This window comes from Enoplosus armatus, chromosome 9 (genome assembly GCF_043641665.1).
Source record: "Enoplosus armatus isolate fEnoArm2 chromosome 9, fEnoArm2.hap1, whole genome shotgun sequence".
NCBI lineage: Eukaryota > Metazoa > Chordata > Actinopteri > Centrarchiformes > Enoplosidae > Enoplosus > Enoplosus armatus.
In genome coordinates this window covers 8,807,304-8,829,451 of record NC_092188.1, presented here as the reverse complement: position 1 = coordinate 8,829,451, position 22,148 = coordinate 8,807,304, and the positions used below count along the sequence as shown (strand labels likewise).

At 40.2% G+C, this 22,148-nt stretch overlaps 4 protein-coding genes and 1 long non-coding RNA gene across 6 annotated transcripts; 1 reads left to right on the top strand and 4 right to left on the bottom strand.

Annotated features, from left to right (window-relative positions):
- Positions 1 to 2: 2 nt before the first annotated feature.
- On the bottom strand, positions 3 to 1,101 carry LOC139290538 (uncharacterized). The gene is made up of 5 exons (XR_011597539.1): positions 951 to 1,101; positions 801 to 851; positions 617 to 697; positions 395 to 478; positions 3 to 257 (listed from the first exon to the last, which is right to left on the bottom strand). It is a non-coding gene; the product is annotated as an uncharacterized lncRNA (long non-coding RNA).
- Positions 1,102 to 2,075: 974 nt separating this feature from the next.
- On the bottom strand, positions 2,076 to 5,579 carry pafah1b3 (platelet-activating factor acetylhydrolase, isoform Ib, gamma subunit). 2 transcript variants are annotated; one of them, XM_070912339.1, is made up of 6 exons: positions 5,552 to 5,579; positions 5,153 to 5,247; positions 4,533 to 4,622; positions 4,274 to 4,390; positions 3,985 to 4,107; positions 2,076 to 3,581 (listed from the first exon to the last, which is right to left on the bottom strand). In XM_070912339.1, exons 2-6 carry the CDS (start codon positions 5,231 to 5,233, stop codon positions 3,321 to 3,323), a joined length of 672 nt encoding a protein of 223 aa, XP_070768440.1. In that variant the 5' UTR covers positions 5,234 to 5,247; positions 5,552 to 5,579; the 3' UTR covers positions 2,076 to 3,320. The 2 variants fall into 2 exon arrangements, with proteins under 2 accessions (XP_070768440.1, XP_070768439.1); XM_070912338.1 differs by lacking the exon at positions 5,552 to 5,579 and having other exon boundaries at positions 5,153 to 5,478.
- Positions 5,580 to 10,334: 4,755 nt separating this feature from the next.
- On the bottom strand, positions 10,335 to 13,316 carry tlr21 (toll-like receptor 21). Its single transcript, XM_070912330.1, has one exon. It carries the CDS (start codon positions 13,314 to 13,316, stop codon positions 10,371 to 10,373), a length of 2,946 nt encoding a protein of 981 aa, XP_070768431.1. The 3' UTR covers positions 10,335 to 10,370.
- Positions 13,317 to 14,886: 1,570 nt separating this feature from the next.
- Positions 14,887 to 15,960, bottom strand: cnfn (cornifelin). Its single transcript, XM_070912342.1, has 3 exons — positions 15,843 to 15,960; positions 15,615 to 15,751; positions 14,887 to 15,465 (listed from the first exon to the last, which is right to left on the bottom strand). Exons 1-3 carry the CDS (start codon positions 15,958 to 15,960, stop codon positions 15,376 to 15,378), a joined length of 345 nt encoding a protein of 114 aa, XP_070768443.1. The 3' UTR covers positions 14,887 to 15,375.
- Positions 15,961 to 19,554: 3,594 nt separating this feature from the next.
- cxcr3.2 (chemokine (C-X-C motif) receptor 3, tandem duplicate 2) lies at positions 19,555 to 21,603 on the top strand. The gene is made up of 2 exons (XM_070912336.1): positions 19,555 to 19,593; positions 19,909 to 21,603. Exons 1-2 carry the CDS (start codon positions 19,555 to 19,557, stop codon positions 21,001 to 21,003), a joined length of 1,134 nt encoding a protein of 377 aa, XP_070768437.1. The 3' UTR covers positions 21,004 to 21,603.
- Positions 21,604 to 22,148: the final 545 nt, after the last annotated feature.

The following is a 22,148-nucleotide window of genomic DNA, read 5'->3' as shown; positions in this document are numbered from 1 at the left end:
AGTCAATTTTGTGAGGACTTTATTGAGGAGAATACAGTGTCTTAGCGAAACATTGTCATAAACTTTTACTGTATAAAAAAAAAAACTTGTATACAAAGATTATGCAAAAACATCACGCACATAAGGAGTGCTTCCTAGTGTTGTTCATATGGGGGTACTGGGACTGAACTTCCTGGTGTTAACGCCCTTCTTCAGTTTGGAAAAGCTGCGACACTTCTTCAGATTCTTATTTTTTTTCCTCTGGCACAATGTTTTCACTTGTGGTTTGAATAAATCCAGACAGGTAAAGCAATAGGGTGAGAAAAAAAAAACTGATTGAGTTTGCTGTCCAAAATATTTTAAAATCTGTAATTGACACTGACCAGGGGAATTTACTGAATACAAGACGACTCACATTTTCCATGCCTGCCTTTGCGTCTGGCAGACTGTTGACAAGGGCAGTGTGTACTCGACATCTCTCTTCCCTTTCCTGGGTGACCTAAATACACAAGGACAAAAGAGAGGGTTAGGATAATGCGCTTCACTAATACTGAGGCTCTGCTTACATATAAACTGATGAGATGCTAACTGCATATGCATTTTGTTTACTGTATACCCTTGATAACCTTGCTTTCACCTTTACAGTTACACAGTCTGTTGTGCTGTCTTGGGGTGTTGATTGGATTTGCAGTTGTCAGTGGTTCTCCAACAGCAGAGGCTATAGATTAAAATAGATTCATAATAAGAATTAGATTAATGCAAATATAAAATACTCAATATGGAAAATGGAAAATGTGTTCTTAAACATTCATCTCACAGACCATCAGTGAATGTGTTGACAATCGAGTACTTTTCATGTGTCTCAGGAACACCTTCGACAAATTAAAGAAAATCACAGAATAAAATGCACAGGATGTAAACTTACTTTTAAAACTCATTACATTTTCTGATTCTGATAAAGTATACAATACCTTGGCTTTGATCAGTAAATATAAGCAGTACAAGAACCAACGACAAAAACAGCCTTGACCCCATGTTGTAGTAAACCCAGTACAATACACTAAGTCCAGGGAAATAAATCCTGTGCACCAACCGCAGTCCCAGTGAGAGAATGACATGACTGTTGTTATTGTGCCTCCTTATAAACGATGGTGTTGATGTCTGAAATTATAGCCGTGGCGCATTCATCAACTGCCAGCTCTATGAAGCATGTCTTGCCCAACCAGCACCTTCACAGTGGGCAGCTGTGAATAATAGCAGGTATGAATGTTTGCAAAAAAAAAAAAAAAACTGAACTGCACTGTATTTTTGAGTAATGCCTCATTGTCATGAGAAAGTGAGGGACCCACATGATACTGACATGCACTAAAAGCATTGGAATGTCAAATGTGTCCATGTTTTTAAGTCTCACATGAAACCTTTCTTACAGGTTAGGAGGGTTAGGGTACTTGTTATTATATGAGCAACCTGTTATTGTAAGATCTTACTTTGAATGGTTAACTGTGTCATATACACATTTTGTGTTCTATGCTTTTTCTTAGTGATCCAAGTCTTCAGTATGCATCTTACTGCTAGCATTTGGTGTACAACACATTGTGAATCACAATCCATTCTTTCCTGGCTCAAGCATTTCATGCTATACAGATATTCTTACAATCAATCACAATTATGGGTGATCCTTATCAGTCCTGTCAACACCTCTGCAATGGATAGGCCACTAACAGTCACATGTAAGATCATGCTTGCTAAAATCTAGGCAACAGCCAGAATTGTAAGTATGAGGTATTGTATTATGTGACAACGGTTGGAAGAAGTGTCAGATTTGCACTGATGTTGACGTGGCTGGATGCAGCTTAAGGGCAAAGCGAGACTTGTTCACTCTCCTCAAGTTTCAGATATGTACCTCTCTGCTCACAACCATGGCTGAGACCGGAACAAAACCAGTCTACCAAAAGCAAGAATTCTCTTGTGGACGTAATCTGGGTATATGCACTCTTAATGAACCTGCTGCTTAGTGATCAGTCTTCTGACAATCATGTCTCTTACTCGGTATCAGCACGGAGATCTCTTCAATCATTCAAGGGAGACTGAAACCATCTTGTTCTCATATTTAATGCATTCTTTCATCACTTAAACAATCAGCCACCCTGAAGCATAATTCAAGTTCTGCAGCACAATCCTTATCCAAGAGGCTCAGAAGCATTTTAGTGTGAAGTAAAGCCTTTTTAGACGGTCTGATGGGCCATTATGTTGCAGTTGAGATTAAACTTGAAGCACAAGTAACTTTAGATATATCTATACAACTTCACAACCTACCCAAATACATCTATGTTTGCAACAAAACACAGCCTCTCGCATCAAAATCTGATGCTGTTACAATAGGTGAAGCAATAAGGTAAAAGGACAAAAATGAGACAACATGTGACAGGATAAAAAGCAAGTAGACAGTCATGGTCAATCAAAAACATTTGGTCATTCAAATGAACATATACAAAATACATAAGACGTCACAACAGAGAAAGTAAAGCTATAGCCATAAAGCCAAACGAATGCATCTTGTGAAATTTAGTGAAACTGAGAAACCAAAATGACAAATTACAGCAATTTCCTGGTGAGGGGAGCCAAAGTCTCACATCCTTTTCTTACTAGTTCCTGTTCCAGTAGTCTCAGGCAGACAATGTATTTTGTCATAGAAGATGTCTTCTGAAAAGCAGATATCTGTCCATGATCTAAAGTAAATTAGACTTTGATAGTCTCGTGAGAGCTGTAGCTGAAGGGATGAGATGAGGAGCACTTGGTTATGAATAAAGTTTTAAATAAGGTTCAGCAACTAATGTTTTGATATAGATATATATCATATCTTCATTGGAGTAAAAAGTTGCTGCATCTTTTTAAAAGGTTTATTCATAACCACTGGACATATTTATGTATAACTGTGTCTTCCAGTGTCCCAGCCCATGGCTGAAGCACAAGAAGTTCCCCTTATCATATTCATCAGTTGTATCATGTGGCAGAGAAGTGACATGATCCTTCTATGGAAAAACACTTTGAGAACCCAAAAGCTAGTGGAAAAGATGCTTACTGGGAACTGAGGCAAGGCTTTGTCTCTCTATATCACAGCACATTTAATTGACTGTATCATAAACACAAAAAAATGTATGGTCCCATTATCTGTAACAGTGGTCACCAACCCTGGCCATGAAGAAGACAAATCATTTGTGCAGCTTTTAATCTAATAATTGATTCTATCCATCAGTCAAGGTGTTCATTAGCTGACTGTGATGCTCTCTGGAAACAGGGATGAGGACCACTGCGGTAGTGTAAGTTTGTGCCCTGGTTACTCAGTTCTCAGCTGGCTTATCTAGCATGGACTTGAGATGGGCATGCAGAGGTTCGCACACAGCCTGGTAGCCCTGAGGGGTCAGGTGAAGGTAATCGTACATGTCCTGATGGGAGATGCTACCATTGGAGTGGACGAAGCCTGGGTCCACATCGAAGAAAGAGGCGTGTGGGAGGGACGAAACGGCCTCCTGGACCAACTTGTTCACCTTGGCATTTCGCTCCCGCAGAGGGTTAGGCAATTTACCTCGGGGCAATATTCCCTAGAAAGAAAACAAACACTTCTTAGGATTTTTGGTAATATTCAAACAAATAAATGCATCAATGTAAAAACTGTTTACCCAAAATGAAAATTAGGCTCAATCAGACCTTACCTACTCACCTACATGTAGCCCCACCAAACACCTCTCTCAAACAAGTCAAACCTTTTGAATATAGTGTGAAAAGTACCATATCTCCAAACAGTTCACACACAATCTAAATCCCTTTTGAACAATAGTCCAATAGTCTGTTGTTTACTTAACCTCAAAAGGCTGAGATGGAAGTAAAAGGGGGGGACATCACGGTGCAGTTTGATGGTTTTATGAACTTCATTTGTTATTTTCAACAGACATGCAGGTGAGAAAATGAACACTTCCTTTAAGGAATGCATCAGAAAAAACCTACAAGTACAAGTGTCCGGGCATGGGGGAGCTTGTTCTTGATGACTTGGACAATAGCCATAATGCCTCCACAGATCTGTTCAGCAGTGTGACCATGATTGTTAGTGCCTACCCACAGCACTACAACCTACAACAACAAAAGAGAAAGAAATGCATGTCTGAGCAGACGTCATTGATGATTCATGGTAAATATTCTCATGAATTCAGATTCTAGCACAAAGATAAGCACAATGAGTCTACTGTGGGAATAAACAAGCACGATCATATTCTCTATTTTTGGCAATGATTTGGACCTTTGGGCTGATGTTATCCAGTTCACCGTTGCTCAGTCTCCACAGCACATGTTGTGTTGCATCACCACCCACCCCAAAGTTGAGGGCATGGAGAGGAGAGAACAGCTGCCGCCATATCTGCAGAGAAAACACAACAACAATGCATCTACATGTTAAACCCTAAGTTCATACAATTTGAAAGCATGCATAGATGTCTATGAGAGTGAGACAGGCTATCAAACACTGTATAAAGAACCAGACATAGTAAAGTGTGTTTTACCCCAAACTGGTGCATGAGCTGAACAAGAGAGTCTCCAACAAACAGGACATCAGGTTCTTTGTCTTTGCTATCAGACACAAAGCGGTTGTGCTATGAAGAGAAAAAGGAAAAGACAAATATACAGGCTGTTATATTTTTTATACAGTATTAAGCATCCCACTGGATGCAGCATCATAGTCTACTCTTGAAGGTGAAGGACATCAGTTGAACATAGCCAAAACATGTTTTCGGAAACTTGACAAATGCAGAAACAAATTGAAAAAAATCTTTACACTACAATACATTTTGTTATTTAGATACAGAAATTGGAAGATATTAGCTTGGATACCAGATAAAAGATTTCAAATATCACAGATCAATGGATTAAATATCAGTACATATTCCCATGTCAGTCTGATCAATCTTATCTACAAAACACTATGACTATGCAGTTATACATCAGCAAAAACGAATAAATTATATATCTGTTTTGTTTTTTACTTTAAATTCACAAAACTAAACATTAGCGACAATGCAGACTGGGAATACCTGACAATTCATGGCTGTTGTCATGCTGTAACTATGTGAAAGCCAGGGAACAAGTAATAGAAACCTTATAATAATAATATTATTTCACACACCAGAGACATCCATCGTCCATCTCCCTGGGTGTCTTCACAGGGAGTGGGTGTGGCGGCTGGGTTTGGTTCTTCTGCACTCATGACTTGGCTTTTATCTGTGTTGGGAAGGCAGTCACGAAGGGTTTTCGGTACTTTTTACAACGGAAACAAACCGACAAATCAATAGCCTATAGCTTTAATTGCTAGCTAAATCTAAGGAGGTGGGTAAAATTAGCCACAGTAGCTAGCCTACTTGCTGAAACACAAGATAGATGTAGATTAACAGAGAGATACCGGTCACACGATAGCAACACAGATTGTTATTAACGTTAAATTATGCAAGCCTGTATTGTGCAAAAGGGAAAAAGGCAGCGCTTTATATGTCAGCTACATTTAAAGATATTACTGAACACAAGCTACCATGAAATCAAAAAATCGTCATCTCCCATTTCAGTTTCAGGAAGTAAATGTTCACTATAGTTGCACGTACCATTGTTCTTCATGGGCAACAACATGAATGTTTTCATGTATTTTACAATCCGACAGTTTATTATTACCATGAGCTTTATGTTGAATTTTAGAACATAACATATGAAGAAATGACAACTAGAACATTGTTTAAATGAAGAAGAACATACAGAAGAAGATACAGTTTTACCTCCTCGTCTGTGTAAGTGGATTCGCCCTGCTCGTTGGTGTTCGTTGGAGTTGCTGCTGCGCAATGAAGCGCATCTGCGGCATGTTGCCGAGCAACGACAGATTTGCAAGCGGTAAAAAAGGACTTCAGTTTCGGTAAGCAGCGTTGTTAGTTAATAGTTTGAAGGTTGTATAAAAATCTTTATTGACAGATTTGCCGTTTGTCTCGCATAACATGTGCCTAAAGTTAAGGTTAGTTACTATGTTTCTTAGCAGCTACAGCTGAATACTGTAACTTCATACACGTGTGCTGCACCTGGTGGTTGACGTTATTGTCACCTGTCTGTTAACCACCTAACTAGCTAGCTAACAGTTAAGCTACGTTAACTGACTGAATCCAAATGTCAGGTCTCTGGAACTGCAGGGGGCGCCGCTGCGTTGATGTTGTCACACTCCTAAAAGTGGTTGTTGTGATTAATATTATTAATTCTATTTAGTTTTACAAGGTGGTGAGACAAGGGCCTGACAATATTTGGATGTTGTATATTTATTTAGGTACAGTAAAAAAAAAAAGGTAGGTACAGTAGGGCCATATTTTCTGTTCTTGACTACTCACTTGTAGAAATTTGGTGGACATTCAAGATTCAAATGTTTTGTTAGGCTATAGTGAGTTTTCTCTCATACTATTTTTTATGACAGTATGAGTTTATTGATTTAGTGAGGTCTGATATTGCACACACAGTTGCATAGGCCTAAGAATTTGGATTTGTTTCTTACAGTTTGCAAAGATATGGCCCATGGGATGAATGGTGCAAAAATGCAAACAACTTTGCTGGAAATAGTTGCTTCAGAATTATTTGCATCTTCTGCAACTCAAAAAGACAATCCCCCTAGTTATTTCTATAAAGTTTCCTACCACAAAAGGACATGTCAGGGAGCCAGTTTGAATGTATTGTGGAGATGTGAGTCCTGCCTTTGGGAAGAGCCACTCTGCTAAACTATCCAAAGCAGAGACTCTGCGCTATCTTGCATAAATTGTGTCCATATTGACATGAACTGTTAAGAAAAATACATTTGGCATGCACTTTAGGCAAATCACGTTATGTATGATTGAAGTCCGCAAGGACACAATCCACAAGTCCAGAGGGTCAACATTTGTAGTCAGCCACTGTTATTGAAGCATTAGTTATTTGCTTGATAATCTAGTAGTAGAGTTAACCTCATTGAGGTCCAACAGCACCCTGTAGCGGTTACCTGGCTCTCTTATCTCTATTCCCTACAGGCTTATACATGACTAACTGCAGTTATCTTTCTACAGAGTCTGGTGCAGCATGAGCCCCGGGTGTGGCAGGGCTTTATCAGACAAAGAAAAGATCTTAAATGTTTTCAACAAGCAAATTAAAAACAACAGATAAAAACTGTTGCTCAGTGAACAGATTCACTGCAGACTGCAAATGTTTAAACCATTATAGTAAGACAGATGGGCAGCACAAAATGAAGCGACTGAAAAGCCGCAAGGAGAGGAGTCAGATGAGAGGTGGTGGGAAAGAAGCCTTAAAGTCCAAATCACATCACCATCACTGCCATTGCCATAGCAGTAAAGACATGGCACATTTCCATAACTTCTGTCGTAGTAGCTGTCATTGTCCTTCAAGAAGAGGTGCACTGTTTCCAAATGTCGTTCCCGCCGCACAGGAGCCCAGTATCATCACAGACAGTCGCCTGATAGGACACCATGGCCTGTTCAACCATGAGGTGAAGTCCATCGACATTGAACGCTTGTTAAGTGAGCAGAGGAAGCTGGAGAAAAAAGGACAGCAAGTACAAGAAAAGTACAATGCTACTTCACACCCATCTTCAACATCTCGCATTCCTTCTCCATTCTCCACTAATGATTTGTTGGGTGCTGATACTGATGAGGTTATGCCATTTGAAAAAAGAGCCGACCCTGCTACGAAGGCCCATGATGATTGCTGGGAAAAAGAGAAGAAAATCAGTCAGAGATCAGATGTTACACCAGGGCAGAGACCACAGCAACAACATGGTCTTTCATCTGGAAGTTTTAAAAGCATCTTCTCATCTAAACACAGCTCCATCGATGTAATGATAATCAATAGCAGCAAGACCAACCCTGTCATGTCTGAAAAGGGCAGAGAGTCACAGCTGACTCCCACTGTTGACAGAGAAAATGTGAAGACATTAAACAAGAAGGTAAAGAGACACGTGATTTCGACTCTGGAGTCTCCTGTCCACCAAACACGAGCTCATGGTCTCAGCCCAAGCCCACTTCAGCTCCCCAGCTCATACAGTGCTGACTGCTTTGACAAACAGCACAGAAGACAAGATCCCGACTGTGTATCTAAGTCTGTCCGTGCAGTGGCAGCAGGTTTGTGTGACTGTCTGCAGTTCCCACTTCTGAGAAGGAGAAACCTGGTGGCAGAGAGCAGGGGGGTGCTGTTGAAAGCTCTTCAGGAGAGGCATGGACCCCGGCTTCAGGAGAACCTCCGCCAGGTGCAGGGATGCCTCAGCTTTGGTACTGATCCCACAAAGGAAGTCCAGGATCAGAAGCCAAACGTGATAGATGAAGATGATCTATTGCCTACAGGTAGGCACTGAAATACTACATGGCTCTGGGACAAAGTGACAGGGGATAAAATCCTTGTTTTGTTCAAAAACGTATTCCATTTTGATTTATCTAGCTCAGACTGCTGAAGCTTCAGATTAATTTTGGACTACATATTTGCATGGAGGATTGTGGATTTTGTCCCCCTTCATTTCCTTTGAAAGCACATTAGGAAGGGATCTCTTAATGGCCAGTATGAACAGGAGGAGTGATTACAATAAGGAAAACCTATTTCAATTTTCATATGTGTACCTTGTTTTAAGATAAACACGAATAATAGTGAAACTATCCTTTAAAGTGGTCTTTGAGTATGTCACAACAGCATGGATTTGCGTCAATCCATACAGGAACTGTCATGTTTTTAAAAAGCAGTAGTAAGCACTGTACACATTGTAGTTGGTGGGCAGGTTTTCAGTTGTGTCTTCTTCTTTTTAGATGCATTCACCAGAGCATTTCATGCCAACACTGCCAGTCAGCCATGTTTTGACACCCAGAAAACCACATCTTTCAAAATGAAGGGAAGTAGGCATTTTAACTGGGAATCCACACCACAGCTACACCAAAACCTGAACCAGGTAAGACCTTAAGTTTACTCTGCCACTCTCTTGTTTAAGTTAATTTCATGGTCCAGTAATCCTAGTAATGATTTACGGTTCCATTACTCTGGAATAAAATGCTCTCTTGTTTTCATGTAAAGACTGCTGAATGGTTGGCAAGCCCTGTTGCGACTCCTGTCAGTCTTTTGGATGATATCCTCAGACCTACTTGCTCTCCTCAATTCTGCATGGACTTTAAGCCTTCTGGAGTTACAGCCATTGGCCATTTGTTCGCTCCCTCTCCCACCTCATGCTGGGGTGAAAACACCTCAGCCTCTCAGCGCGGGGAAGACAGTTTCAACAGACCAAAGAGCAAAGAGGCTGTTATGTTTGGTTCTTTTGAAAACAGCTTTATGAACCACACCAGGGCAGTTCCAGAGAGGAGCAGTGGGTCTGGATACAGTGATGGCAACATCCAGCCTTTCTTTCCCCACCAAGCACAGCTGCCAGATAGACCAGCAGAGCCAATGCACTTTCCCCAGAAGCAAGACCCACTTGAAGCTGACAGATACTGTTTTGCACCCTCCTTCTCTTACCAAATTCACCATCCTCAGCAGAGCAACCACTTCCAGCCTTTCAGCCAATTCAGTCACCCCTCAACTTGCCCTCCCCTCAGGTCCTACCACACTGACATGATGCATTACCCCCCATCTCACATGCTTGAAAGAGACCCAGCACCTCCCCTTTCTTGTTTCCCGAGCCCGGAGCACTGGTCCTTCCCTCCTATAAGACTGTACTAATGTGTGGTGAACATTTATTTGGCTAACAAATAAACAAAAACAATGCCCTCTTGATTCATACATAAAGACTTTTTGTTCCCTGTCAGTAAAGATATCTGCCCATATTTTATAACAACAGTAACACAGTATTAAATGTAATTGCAATAGCTGTCATCTCAAGAGTTAACTCTTTTATTCTTTTGTCCCATTTACGCTGAGATAAAGAAACACACAATTATGTATAGTTTGCATCCTTGAAGCATTTTTTTAATATGCAGAACTGTATATTTACACATATCTTCTTTAACATAGGTGCTATAATGGGAAATTCTTTACAGACCAAGAATGTTAGCCAAGAATGTGCTGTTGTGAAAGCTATTTCATATTTTGTTGTATATGTGAGTTACATTTAAACGCAAGAGAAGACATTTGTACAATTGTGCAATAGAGACATGCACTATCAAGCATTGCTAAATACAAAATCAAATTGAGCACAAGTTATTAAATGACATTTGTGACTCATGCTTATATAGATTGTTATTATTAGACGTACAATGCATCACAATACACATTTACACCATATTTAAATGACAACAGAGAATTTAATTATTCATTTAACGTACTGAAAGGTTTGTCTTGATCACAAATAATATTGTCAAATCTTTTTAAGGTAGCAAGTAATAGTTTTCATCTGATGTGTGAGTCTCAAGATGTTCAGCTTCTTTGCTTTCAGGAGTTACACAACCTTTTCTTTTGTCATTTTCTTCTGTTTCGAGTCTGCTCCCTGTTCTCATTGCCCTACGTAGCTGATTCCAGAACAGGTCTTGGGCCTGCGTCAGGTCAGTGCAGTCTGAGCCAGGCCACTGCAGATAAGTCTTTTTTAACATGACTTTCCTCATGCGGTGATAGGATGACACCTGCCTCTCAGAGATTGGCTCCAGAAACACGAGCAGGAGAACGTCGCGGTGCTCATCGAAGAGTCGGTAGCTGGCCAGTTGGATTTCCAGAGAACACCACTCACTTCTTAGGAAATTGCTGCTCACCACACAAATAGTTTTGCGGCTGCTATATACAGCAGAGACGATGTTGTCCACAATATCGCGGCCCAGCTCAAAGTCCCTGTGATGTAGGCAAAGTTTAAAAGACGATCCATTTCCCTCCAGGTTGGGCAGCAACTGGTCCATGACCCATTGTTCATCACAGGAATTATAGGAAATAAATGCATCATATTTGCAGTTTTCCTCCTCCTCTTTGAGTCTGCGCCACTGCTCACTAAACCAGGAGCGGAACACATAGTAGCTGTACTTCATTTTCCAGTAGAGTTTGACATAAAGTAAAGGAGTGATCGTGAACAGAAAGATCACAGCCACTGTGCTTAAGAACAGGTACTCTCCTAGATCTATGTAACAAACTTTGGTATCAAAGTTGTATAATTTGAGTTTTGCATCGTGTGGGCACTTCAGACTGTAGAGATAGACCACCTGGACATTTGGGTCATGTACTGTCCAGTTTTGCAGCAAGCTGTTTTTGCAGGTGCAGCTTAAAGGAATATTACGTATGTCAAGGTAGCGGAGTTTAGGCAAACTTTCTAGTGCATCGACAGGAATGTGCTGCATTACGTTGCGGTTGAGCTGCAGTTTGCTTAACTGTGTAAGATTCCCAAAAACCTCCTTTGAGAAGTTCTGAATGCCCATATTCTCTACAATCAATGTGGACAAATTTCTTAGATTTTTAAAGACTCCTGGTTGTAGTTGTGTCACCCCAACACAGCAGTTATCCAGTGTGAGAAATTTTAAGCTTGTTAGATCATCAAAGGCATCAGGAGTAAGATGAAAGATGTTATTGTTGGTAAGATACAGAGCTTCCAGTGAGTGGAGGCCACGGAAAAAACTGTGCGGTAAAACAGTGAGGCCATGAGGCTGCTGCCCGTCCAATTTCAGATCCCTGAGTTTGCTGAGATTCATAAATGGTGGACCAATATCTTCAGTGAGGAAGCGAATCTGATTACTTTGTAAATCCAGCACTGTTAGTGTGTCTTTAAACACATGATAGAGGGAAGTGTCAATCTGTTTGAGGTTGTTCCCATCTAAATAGAATTTGGACAGACTTTTCAGGCCATCAAGGCCAGATGGCTCAAAATGAGTGATCTTATTACCTCCTAGGTCGAGTGTAGTTAGATTCCTGAGCGTGAAGAAGGTCCAGTTAAAAATGACAGAAATATGATTGTTGCGTAGGTTAAGGATTTGCAGGTTGAAATTATCTTCGAAGGTGTTATTGAACAAATCAGTTAAGAGGTTATTGTCCAAACGGAGTGTCTCAAGCATTTTCAGCCCTTTAAGAGCCTTGCGATGGAGAAAAGCAATCGTGTTTATGTTGAGTTTTAGCGTCTTGATATTTGGTGTATGATAGAAAGCATGAGAATTGACTGAGAGGATGCGGTTGTAACGATAGCTCAGCTCTTCCAGATTTTGGAAATAAACCATATTTTGTGTTTTATAGGATGAGAGGAAGGTGAGGTGATTATGCTCTGCATTGAAGCTTTTTAGATGTGTCTGTCCTCTGAGAAAGTTAAGATTTACTCTTTTCAGTTGGTTGCGGGATAGATCCAAAGCCCCTGTGATGTGTGGACAATAGTACAATGTGGAGTTTGTTAGTTTCTCAATCCCATTGCTTCCCAGGCGCAAATTTGTAATCCATTTTACCTTTCTCTTTAACAATCTGCATAGCTCCATGAGCAGGGTGTCATTTTTTAGACCTGTGCCAGAGAAATCAACGTGACCTGCACTGACGTTGCTGACGTTCAAAAACTCCACTACCTTGACACTTGTTGAACGCAAACGCAGATAGTTTATATGCCTCAAATCTACGCCTTGAAAAGCCATTGTAGGGAGCCTCGGATTGTTTGACAAATCTAGCAGCTGGATGAACCTGAGAAACGAATGTTTACATCCTAATGTAAACAGATTATTTTTACACATATATAACATAGTGAGGGATTTTGGTAGTGACACATTTGAGTGGCTGAGAGAAGTCAAACGGTTAAAACAAAGATCTATTATCCTCAGATTCATTAGATGTGACACAGATTTGGCAATCCCTAAGAAGTTTGTCAGAACGTTTTGCCTCATAATTAAAGTGTCTAGATTGAGAACAGTAGAGAAAATGCCCTTGGGGAGTTGCTTTAATTTATTGTTTGTCAGGGAGAGAAAGGTGAGGTTGTGCAGGTCCTTAAACAGAAAAGGGTTGAGCTCTGATATGTTGTTAAAGGACACATTTAGAGACTTAAGTCGATGTAAGTTTTGGAAGGCGAACCGGTCGATGATAGTCAAGTTATTATTGTCTATTCTGAGGTGTTGAAGGTTTGGTAGAGGAACAAAGCTCTTGTTGGGAATGTGCTTCAGAGGATTCATGGAGATGGTGAGATTGATGGCAGATTGCGGCAGGCCATTTATAAAAGCAGACATTTTCTTTTCCTTTCGACGGATGCAGTTGAAGCTTTGTCCGGGTGAGCGTGCGTCTTCAATGCAGTTGTTAAAGCTGTAACCACTGATGAGTTGAACAGCGCCAAGGACAACTGTAACTGACAACAGCTGATAAGTTAGACTTGCCATTTTGTCTCGTTGCAGTCCAGAGAAACAGTCCTTTTAAATGACTTTCATTAGTGTCTTTGTTGGTTTGGTTTGTTCGAATATTATGTTGCGAATGTCTGTTAAGAAGGCGTCTGGGTGGTGAACGTGGTTCAGGAATCTGAGGACAGAGAGCAGGACTTAACACATATCACATGTCATGTTGTACAGGCGACTTGAAAGTTGCATGTTCAAATAAGGAAGAGAGCAAAACGTCTGTTTTGGTCTTTGGTATTCATAGGTGGATAGTTTAATTGTAAAGCTCTCCAAATCATTGAAATGCACCTTTAAAACATTGAGGAAACACAACAACAATTGGCATAATAACATTCTTTTTGAGTCATTTCTAATTAAAAAACATTTTGTCTTTTATGTATGAATAAAAGTCTGATGTATGACGTAATAAAACTAACATGGAGCCCCAAAATAAAAATGGCCCTATTCTTATGATGGTGTTGCAGTACATTCAGTACTGTGTATTCCTACACTAACTCAAACAGTTTTTTGCTGATGCTAGTGTGCTTAACCAGAACCAAACTCCACTTTCAGCAGGTTCCTGTAATAGCCTCAGGTCAAAGCATCCCATAATCCTCACTTGAGGAATTGCCGTCTTTGACAAGAAATTGGAAATTTTTAGTAACAAGGATTAACTGGGTTCCTCTTTTGTAATGATTTCACAACCCTTTTCACATGCCCTTTTCAAACTGCCCATGTGTTCCTCCTCCTCTTCCTCCTCCTCCTCCTCCTCCTGACATTTGTTCCATGTAATATAATCCATACCCGATACCATTAAAACATGCCATGAAAGACTTGACATTGTTAGATAAACAGAAACTAATTTGGCCTGCACTGAGTTTACTACAGGAATGGACTATAAACGACGAAACTGTAGCAACATTTTGTGACAATCCTAAAGTGAGTAATGGCAGCGTTACCACAGACAGGGAGACCTCTGAAAAAAGCCATGTACATTTTCTGTCTTAAACATTCTCCCATTACTTGTGTTACATTCCTGATTCAACCTCTTTAAAGAAGGTATTTTTACTCTGGATGTTTTCCAAGAAACATTGCAAATAACAATGATATCCTGTGAGAAGTCATTCTCTTATAATCTTTCACACAATCTGTCACATCTGTCTGATCAGAAAAACTTCTTGCCAGTAATTGCTAAATATGGTATTATTTGAAGTTAATTTTGCCGTGACAGCCTTACCTGCTCAAATGAAAGTTGTTCAACCTCACCTTGCCTCCTCAGAGAGCTTCTTGCACTGTGCAAATCTTAAATACACACACTAAATCAGAAAGAGGAAGATCGGTGCAACCCATTCATTTCCTTCCATATTCAGTTGGAGTTCAGCTAAACTCACTTAAAAAAAAAACTAAATCACAACATGATAATTCCAAGAGGTTTTATTGAAATACTGTTACTTGAATGAATATACATTAGTTAATTAAACATACATGAAATACTCCTTTTACAGAGTATTAGACGAATACATGATGCACATTGAATAACATTGTATGCACAAAAAACAGTATTCAGGTGTAATTATCAATTAAATAAATAATGTGTGTAACTTCAACACCATAAACTTGTAAGGGAAAAGTCATTGTTGTTGTAAATCTCAGCATTTTCTTTTCATTGTCTTCACTGGTTTGTTGCATTCTTATTTTCTCCCAGCTAAATCATTTAGCCTGGTCTAAGTCTCTGACTGGCTGCCCACATTTCTGATTTTTAAATATAATATAGATATAGATATATAATATAATATAATATAGATATAGATATATATTATGTAAGATGCTGTCATAGTACAGAAGAATACAGTGAAACAAAATGGCAATTCAGTCTGATTATCAGGCTATTCATATATTGTAGACCTTGTTCTACATCGTTTGGCAACACCGCACCTAATTGTAGTCATGCCAACAAATTTAAAATGTGAATCTGAAAAACAGAAATTGTGTCCAGACCAAGGAATGTAGATTTCCACATGTTCTTTTTCTTTGTAATTTGAAATTAGATTCAACTCATTCATTCTTTTTATCCTCTCATCTTTTGCTCCCGAGCCATCTGACACAGTCCACACAAAGGCAGGCAGGCCATGACTACCCAGTCGTCACACACCGAGCCCTGGGAAGAAGCACAGCAACGCACCCATGGTCAGAGACTGGTTCTCTGCATTTCACAGATATTACTAAATAGCATCCTATTTTCATTACTGCTGCTGTATCATTGTTTTTGTGGTCTAATCTATGTTTAGACAACTTTAGGACACTTACATCAATGTGGTATCTGCTGCGGATGCTTGTCCTTAGAGCAATCATGGCCCCAGGAAGGAAGGGCAGGCAGCAGCTGTCCCCGTTGTCCTGAGCCACCTTACAGGCCAAGATACAGGGGACGAATGATGCACAAAGACCTGGAGATGAGGGACGGATTGTCGTATTGAAATTAATTTCACAGCGTTGGCTTATTTTGGCTTGCTTCCACAAACACACGTAAATGCTTACAGATGCCGCAGTCTTCACAGCAGTCGCACACATTTGAACTCCAACTTGACAGTCCGGAGGACACAGTGTACTGTGTGACCTGAGGCTGCGAACTGATCACATTTGACTGGAACGTCATTGCTGCAAGTAGAAGAAAAGGAACATGAGGAAGTGAATCTTATTGATTCATTTTCATGATTTGTCATCATAATCAAATAGTTGTACTAAGTCACAATATTATTAAAAGTGAAAAACACCAGTTCACTTCATGTCTGGTAACATTTTCTAGCCCTATTTGCAGCAACGTATCCCGTAGTTCTCCTCCAGTCCTGAGCCATCGAAGCTTCTGCAGGTTTTCATTCCAACCAAACAACAACCGACAATTTAAGCTTATTTCACTAATAATGCACCAGATACCAGAGAGGCTCAATTAGTAGAGTCAGCTATTGTAATTAATTGTCATGAATGCGTGAAGACTCTTCCGTGTAGCAGGACTGGACAGCCTTGGTTTGGAGGAAATCTTGCCTCACGTCTCACCTGGTCTCACCTCCTGAGGTTCGTCTATGGCTCCTGAAGAGGTGGTCTGACGTTGTAGACGGTCACGGGCTAAATCCACAAACACAGATGGCCACAGCTCTTATACCCAGCATGACCTCAGTTTTACACTGAAGCCCAGTTTCTTTGCTGATATGACATGGCAAACAATGTCCATTAGGGCAAGTGCAAACACCTTGTAAAGATAAAAACTCAAATGTTTAGTTTTGGGGCGTTTCACACCTTTCAAAATTTTGTACCTAACATGACGAGGTCTTTATCAGCATCCACTAATTGAAGAACAAAGTAGGCATATTTGTATTTCAGCAACTTGTAAACCAGGTTTTACCTTTAGGGCAGGTGTGGTGTGTGTACAAACTGTGGGCCCCACTCTATGAATGGGAAAGTAAGTACAGTAGAAAATGAGCAGTGACCCTCAAGCACTGATGTCAAAAAGGATTTGAATTCTTGTGCTGCCATACATCTTTTGACGGATGCATATTTGAATTTGTATGTTATGTCAAGATGTACACATGGGTCCTTAGAAAACACTGGTGAATACCATAATATGGTGGCAAACACTAAACAAAACACAATTAAAAACACAGATACCCAACACAAATAACAATAGAATAAAATAAGATGATAAACAAATTACAAGTAGTATGAAACACAAGACTGAAGAAATTGCAGGACAGAAAGGCCAAACTGGGTTTGATGTAATTTAGAAACAATGTCCCCATTGCATAGTTTGTCCAGCAGAGAGCACTGACTGGTTAATTTTTACACTGTAAAAAGTCCCACTTAGTTGTTGGCTGTTTCTTGGTCACAATAAAAAATCTATTCTAAGGCATCCGTATAAAGATTATTTGACTATGTTATATGTTTTTGTTTCAAGAAATTACTATCAGCTGATATATCATTTGGATTGGATTGGATTGGATTTTTAAAACTCCCAAACATCAATATCAGTATCGGGTAGACTATAGCTTCTTATATACAATGGTGTGTACATACTGTCTTTGGAGCATGGGAAAAAAGGAAAAAGTGTGACAGCAAACAGAGCTAGGGTTAATTCTGCCCTCGGTCACATCAGAGAGGCACTTAAACAAGCCAGAGAGGCATTTGTATGGAATCAAATAAGGGTGAATGTGACAGTGAGGTTACAAGCTACAAGCTGCGAGTTGCAAGCACAAATTTTGAAATTTGAAATTTGAAATTCGCCCTGTCACATTCACAGATAGGACATTTGTGTGTCCGTCTCTCAGACTTTATGAAACCTCCCTGTTGAAAGTATTCCTGCACACATTTTTTTTATTACACGAACACAAAATATTTCCAGAGCTACAAAACATTTTCACACATTCAGATATGTGCATGCACATTTTTTTCACATACACACAAAAGGTGATAAACAACTGCAGGCTGTGAAATTATTTGTGAACATCATTTCACAAGCTCAAAATGTTAATGACCCTTATTTGATTCCATACATTTGAGTGTCCCAAGTTTAAAAAGTGAAGCATGGACATGTGCAATTATGGACAGACACATCTCTTTTGTTTTTCCTCAAATAGGCACAAATAGCCTTCCACTCTTCCATGTGCACACCAGATTACATGCAGACATTCAGTATATACTGTATGACTAACTTTAACAATATGCGTCTGTGGTGTATTGTACGATTGTTCATCATACACACAGGTTCACTGTGACAGATGGAAGCAAAACATCAGTGATGTTGCACAATAATAGAAGTTTCCAGAAGACCCTCAGTCGCGACAGAAGCAACCGCAAGAGTGTTCAGTTCCTCACACAGGAAAAGAAATCATATGGTAACACCGAAGGGGAGTTTAGTACATTCTGTTCGTCCTGTCTCTCTCCGTTCTGTGGAAGAAGCAAAAAGAAAAGGCTTTGTGACTCATAACTGCATGTTAATCTCTTAACCAGCATTTGAGTACTCCTGATCTGAGTTGTAACGTGGACAGATTATCAGTTTCAGTGGAAGTGTGTGACTCTACTGCGCTGACGTGTTTTCTCATATCAGGCATCTGCAGGAAGGTGTCAAATCGCTACCACAAGATTATTTTAACTGGTTCAAGTTGCTTTAACTGAGATTTAAATGTATTTAATTTTACTGCATAGTGCACTCTTGCAGATGCCGTTTTGGTATCAGTTTGTTCAAAGCATCTCGTGTTCATATTTGCCCCCAAAAAGTTGTTATTTCTAACCACATAGATGAACAAATTACTTCATTTCCTGTTGTGTTCTTGTTAGTGCCTCCAATCATTCTTTATATAGTATTCAGAGCGTCCTATTCTAGCCCCATAGTTTTGCGCCCTGTCTTCTTTGCAAGATCTCAGAGGGTAAGTAAATGTTGTCCTCCTCTTGATTTACAGTGAAATTAAATTATTATTATTATTATTGACTAATTTCTTTGTTTCATGCTACTGCATATGAATAGACCTCTACTTTAAAGGTAAAGGTGCTGGAGTTAAAAATCACTAAAATCAAAACCAGAAACTGGCCTGAAGTATTTTGTACTACCGTAAACAATTTTCTATTTTGACATTCTGAAATTTGTAAAATTCGTGACAATCAAAGGATGCTCCTGAAGGTCTTCACTGCAATTCTTAATAAATAAAAACAAGCAAAACATAAAGGACATCACGGTGGAGACTGTGAAATTCCTGCCAACCAAGCACTTTCACTTCTCTTCCATTTATGGAGGATTGTTTTATGAAACCAGTTTCTGCTTCTTGAGGGTTAAATTCCCATAAATTCTGTTCCCTTTCGATATTATGATATGTAAAGATTTTTTTAATGGAGTAAAAAATAACTTGTATCTGCAGTAGATGAAGGTGCACGATCCAGATGATAGAAAATAGAATATTTTTCCATGTAGAGTACCCCAGTCATGCACTGTCTGTCTGACGGAGCTTTATAGCTGGCTGCAGCCATGTTTTTAAAATACATTTCACAATTTCCCTGACAGTCATCTATTCCTACTATAGCCATGTTTGCATCTGTATAAAAGGATTCAGTTCCTGAAATGATGACTTCTTCTTTTTGATCCTCCCTCATCTGGACAAGTGTGGCAAAGATAGCCTGTGAAAAAGGCCAATGTGCTTATGAGTGTGTGCTCTCTTAACTGTTGCAGGGTTTCAGGTGTTCTGCTGCCTCCTTGTTTGCGACAAATATGGATGAAGTCACGTCAACTGCATCTTACGATTACTGGGTGAGTTTTTATAATCCTAACTGAGACTTCTGTCTCTGTTTGCACTTAATTTTGTATAACATGTGCAAGTACAACCCACTGTAGAGAACACATTCCTTCAGCAGATATGTTCTGATCAGTTACTCAGCCGTTTACATTTACATCATCAATTATCTTTCAGTTCAAAAGTTCAGATTTTATTGTATTGAGGCTCAAGAAAATAGAAAATGATTTCCACATTATAAAGTTTGTGAAATGCTGAGAAGTACACTTTTCTTGAATGACCCGTCTGTTTCAAGAATTTGACAGACCTCTTTTTCCTTCTCTTGTCAACAGAGCTTTGACTACGACTATGACAATTACACCAGGTCCCCTGGCATAATCGTTGCTCCATGCTCACAGGAGGACATCTACAGTTTTGCACAGAGGTACACCCCTGCTGTATACAGTCTGGTGTTTCTCCTGGCTGTTGTGGGCAACGTGCTGGTGCTGTGTGTGATCCGACGCTACCGAAACTCTCAGAGTGGCGGAGCCTGTGCCTTCTCTCTGACAGACACCTTCCTCCTTCACCTGGCCATTTCGGACCTCCTGCTGGCCTTCACCCTGCCTCTGTTTGCAGTGCAGTGGGCTCACCAGTGGGTGTTCGGTTTGGCCGTTTGCAAGATCTCTGGTGCCCTCTTCTGCCTGAACCGCTACAGTGGCATCCTTTTCCTTGCCTGCATCAGCTTTGACCGTTACCTGGCCATCGTTCATGCTGTCAGCTCTGGCTGGAAGCGCAACACCTTCCATGCCCAGATTGCGTGTGCCCTCATCTGGGTGGTCTGCCTGGGCCTGAGTGGAGTGGACATTGCCTTCAAACAGGTAGTGGATGGGAACACTGTAGGCCATCATAAGGCGCTCATTTGCCAGGTGTGGTTCACTGACAACTCCACACAGTGGCAGGTGGGGCTGCGTCTAATCAGTGTGATTCTGGGTTTTGGCCTTCCTTTGCTGATCATGCTCTACTGCTACATCCGCATCTTCAGGTCTCTCTGCAATGCCACTCGTCGCCAAAAGCGCAAGTCTCTCCGCCTCATCATCTCCTTAGTGTCTGTGTTTGTCATCTGCTGGGCACCGTACAACTGCTTCCAGCTAACAGATAGTCTGCAAAAGCTGGGTGTGGTGACTGGAGGTTGCCAGTTTGGCCGTGTGGTGGACATTGGGACTCTGATCACTGAAAGTTTGGGGCTGTCGCACTGCGCCCTGAACCCCCTGCTGTATGGCTTTGTGGGGGTGAAGTTCAGGAGGGAGCTGGCCCGAATGTGTAAGGGGCTGCTGGGACAGAAAGGTAGGCTTGGGATGGAGGGATGGAGGGAGAGGAGGCCTAGAAGAACAGCAGCATCATTCAGTTCTGCAGAAAGCGAAAACACGTCGTACTCTGTCATGGCGTGAAACTGTTTGGAGAAACAGGAATAAAGAGGGAGATGAGAGGAGATGTGAGTGTGGTTGTACGGGTGAGAGAGATAAAGAGAAAGTGAATTCCGAGAAAGAAAGGACAAAATACAAATATATGCTCAGTTAACTAAGACTAAGACTAAGAATAAATGTTCTCATGGGGAAACATTTTCTGTCTGTGATGTGTGTTTTTTTTTTTTTTCAAGAATACTGTAGTAAAATCATTTATTGAGGGTGGGGCATAGAGTAGAACGGAACGCCGCATCCCACATGCTGACGCCATCATGTAACGTTTTCGTGAGAACTAGTTGATTTTTGTGTCCATAGGTCAAACCTTGTGAAACATCAACATTTCTGCATACTCCTAGAAAAGCTGGTTCAGCAGTTAAGACATAGCTTGCGGCTTCAGTAGTCAGACATCTCACATTCAGATTTTTGCCATTAGATTCCACACTCAGATAGTTTGCAGTAAAACAAGTTTCAGTTTATAAAACAGTGAAAATACATACAGGTGTTCTCTCAGCTGTGTGCTTCAAAACTGAACTTTGTGTTGCAGAAGAGGAAATGATTGCAGTATGACCCATTTTTAGTTTTGTAAAAACCCAACCTCTTTGTGACGTACAAAGATTTTTGTACAAAGATTTTTATAATAAATATTTTGGAATAAAAATATTGTTGTCTTGTTCATATATGCCACAACATCTCATGTTCTCTCTCTGGAAGTTTACTCTGACCAACTTTCATCCAATGCAGGGGTATTTACTCCATTACCAATAATTATAATATTAATTATTGTCAGTTAAATGTACTTATAGCATCAAAAGTAACTCATCATCCAGAATGGCCTCTTCAATATTGTTACATCATTATTTGTATTTATTGTATTTCTGGTACCTTGATATGTAAGCAGCTTTTATATTTTGCAGCTGATCGAGGTGCCGCTCATTTCAACTATTCACATACTGTTGGGTTGTACACCTTTTCTTTTTTATAAACTGGTCACATGTTCTGTATTTAAGATTTTAAATCTGTCAAATAACTAACTGAATGGAGCCAGAATGTAGCACAGAAGAAGCAGTGGTGGGAAAGGTATTCAGATCCTTTAATACTTAAATACAAATACCAATACAGCAGTCTAAAAA

Coding starts and splice junctions, on each gene's coding strand:
- tlr21 (XM_070912330.1), bottom strand. CDS start 13,316: ATGGCAAGTCTAACTTATCAGCTGTTGTCAGTTACAGTTGTCCTTGGC.
- pafah1b3 (XM_070912339.1), bottom strand. CDS start 5,233: ATGAGTGCAGAAGAACCAAACCCAGCCGCCACACCCACTCCCTGTGAA. Junction 4,108..4,273: donor TGGATAACATCAGCCCAAAG/GTCCAAATCATT, acceptor TTGTTGTTGTAG/GTTGTAGTGCTGTGGGTAGG. Junction 3,582..3,984: donor ATGCCCGGACACTTGTACTT/GTAGGTTTTTTC, acceptor TTTTCTTTCTAG/GGAATATTGCCCCGAGGTAA.
- cnfn (XM_070912342.1), bottom strand. CDS start 15,960: ATGACGTTCCAGTCAAATGTGATCAGTTCGCAGCCTCAGGTCACACAG. Junction 15,752..15,842: donor CTGTGAAGACTGCGGCATCT/GTAAGCATTTAC, acceptor CCTCATCTCCAG/GTCTTTGTGCATCATTCGTC. Junction 15,466..15,614: donor GCAGCAGATACCACATTGAT/GTAAGTGTCCTA, acceptor GCTTCTTCCCAG/GGCTCGGTGTGTGACGACTG.
- cxcr3.2 (XM_070912336.1), top strand. CDS start 19,555: ATGGATGAAGTCACGTCAACTGCATCTTACGATTACTGG. Junction 19,594..19,908: donor CTGCATCTTACGATTACTGG/GTGAGTTTTTAT, acceptor TCTTGTCAACAG/AGCTTTGACTACGACTATGA.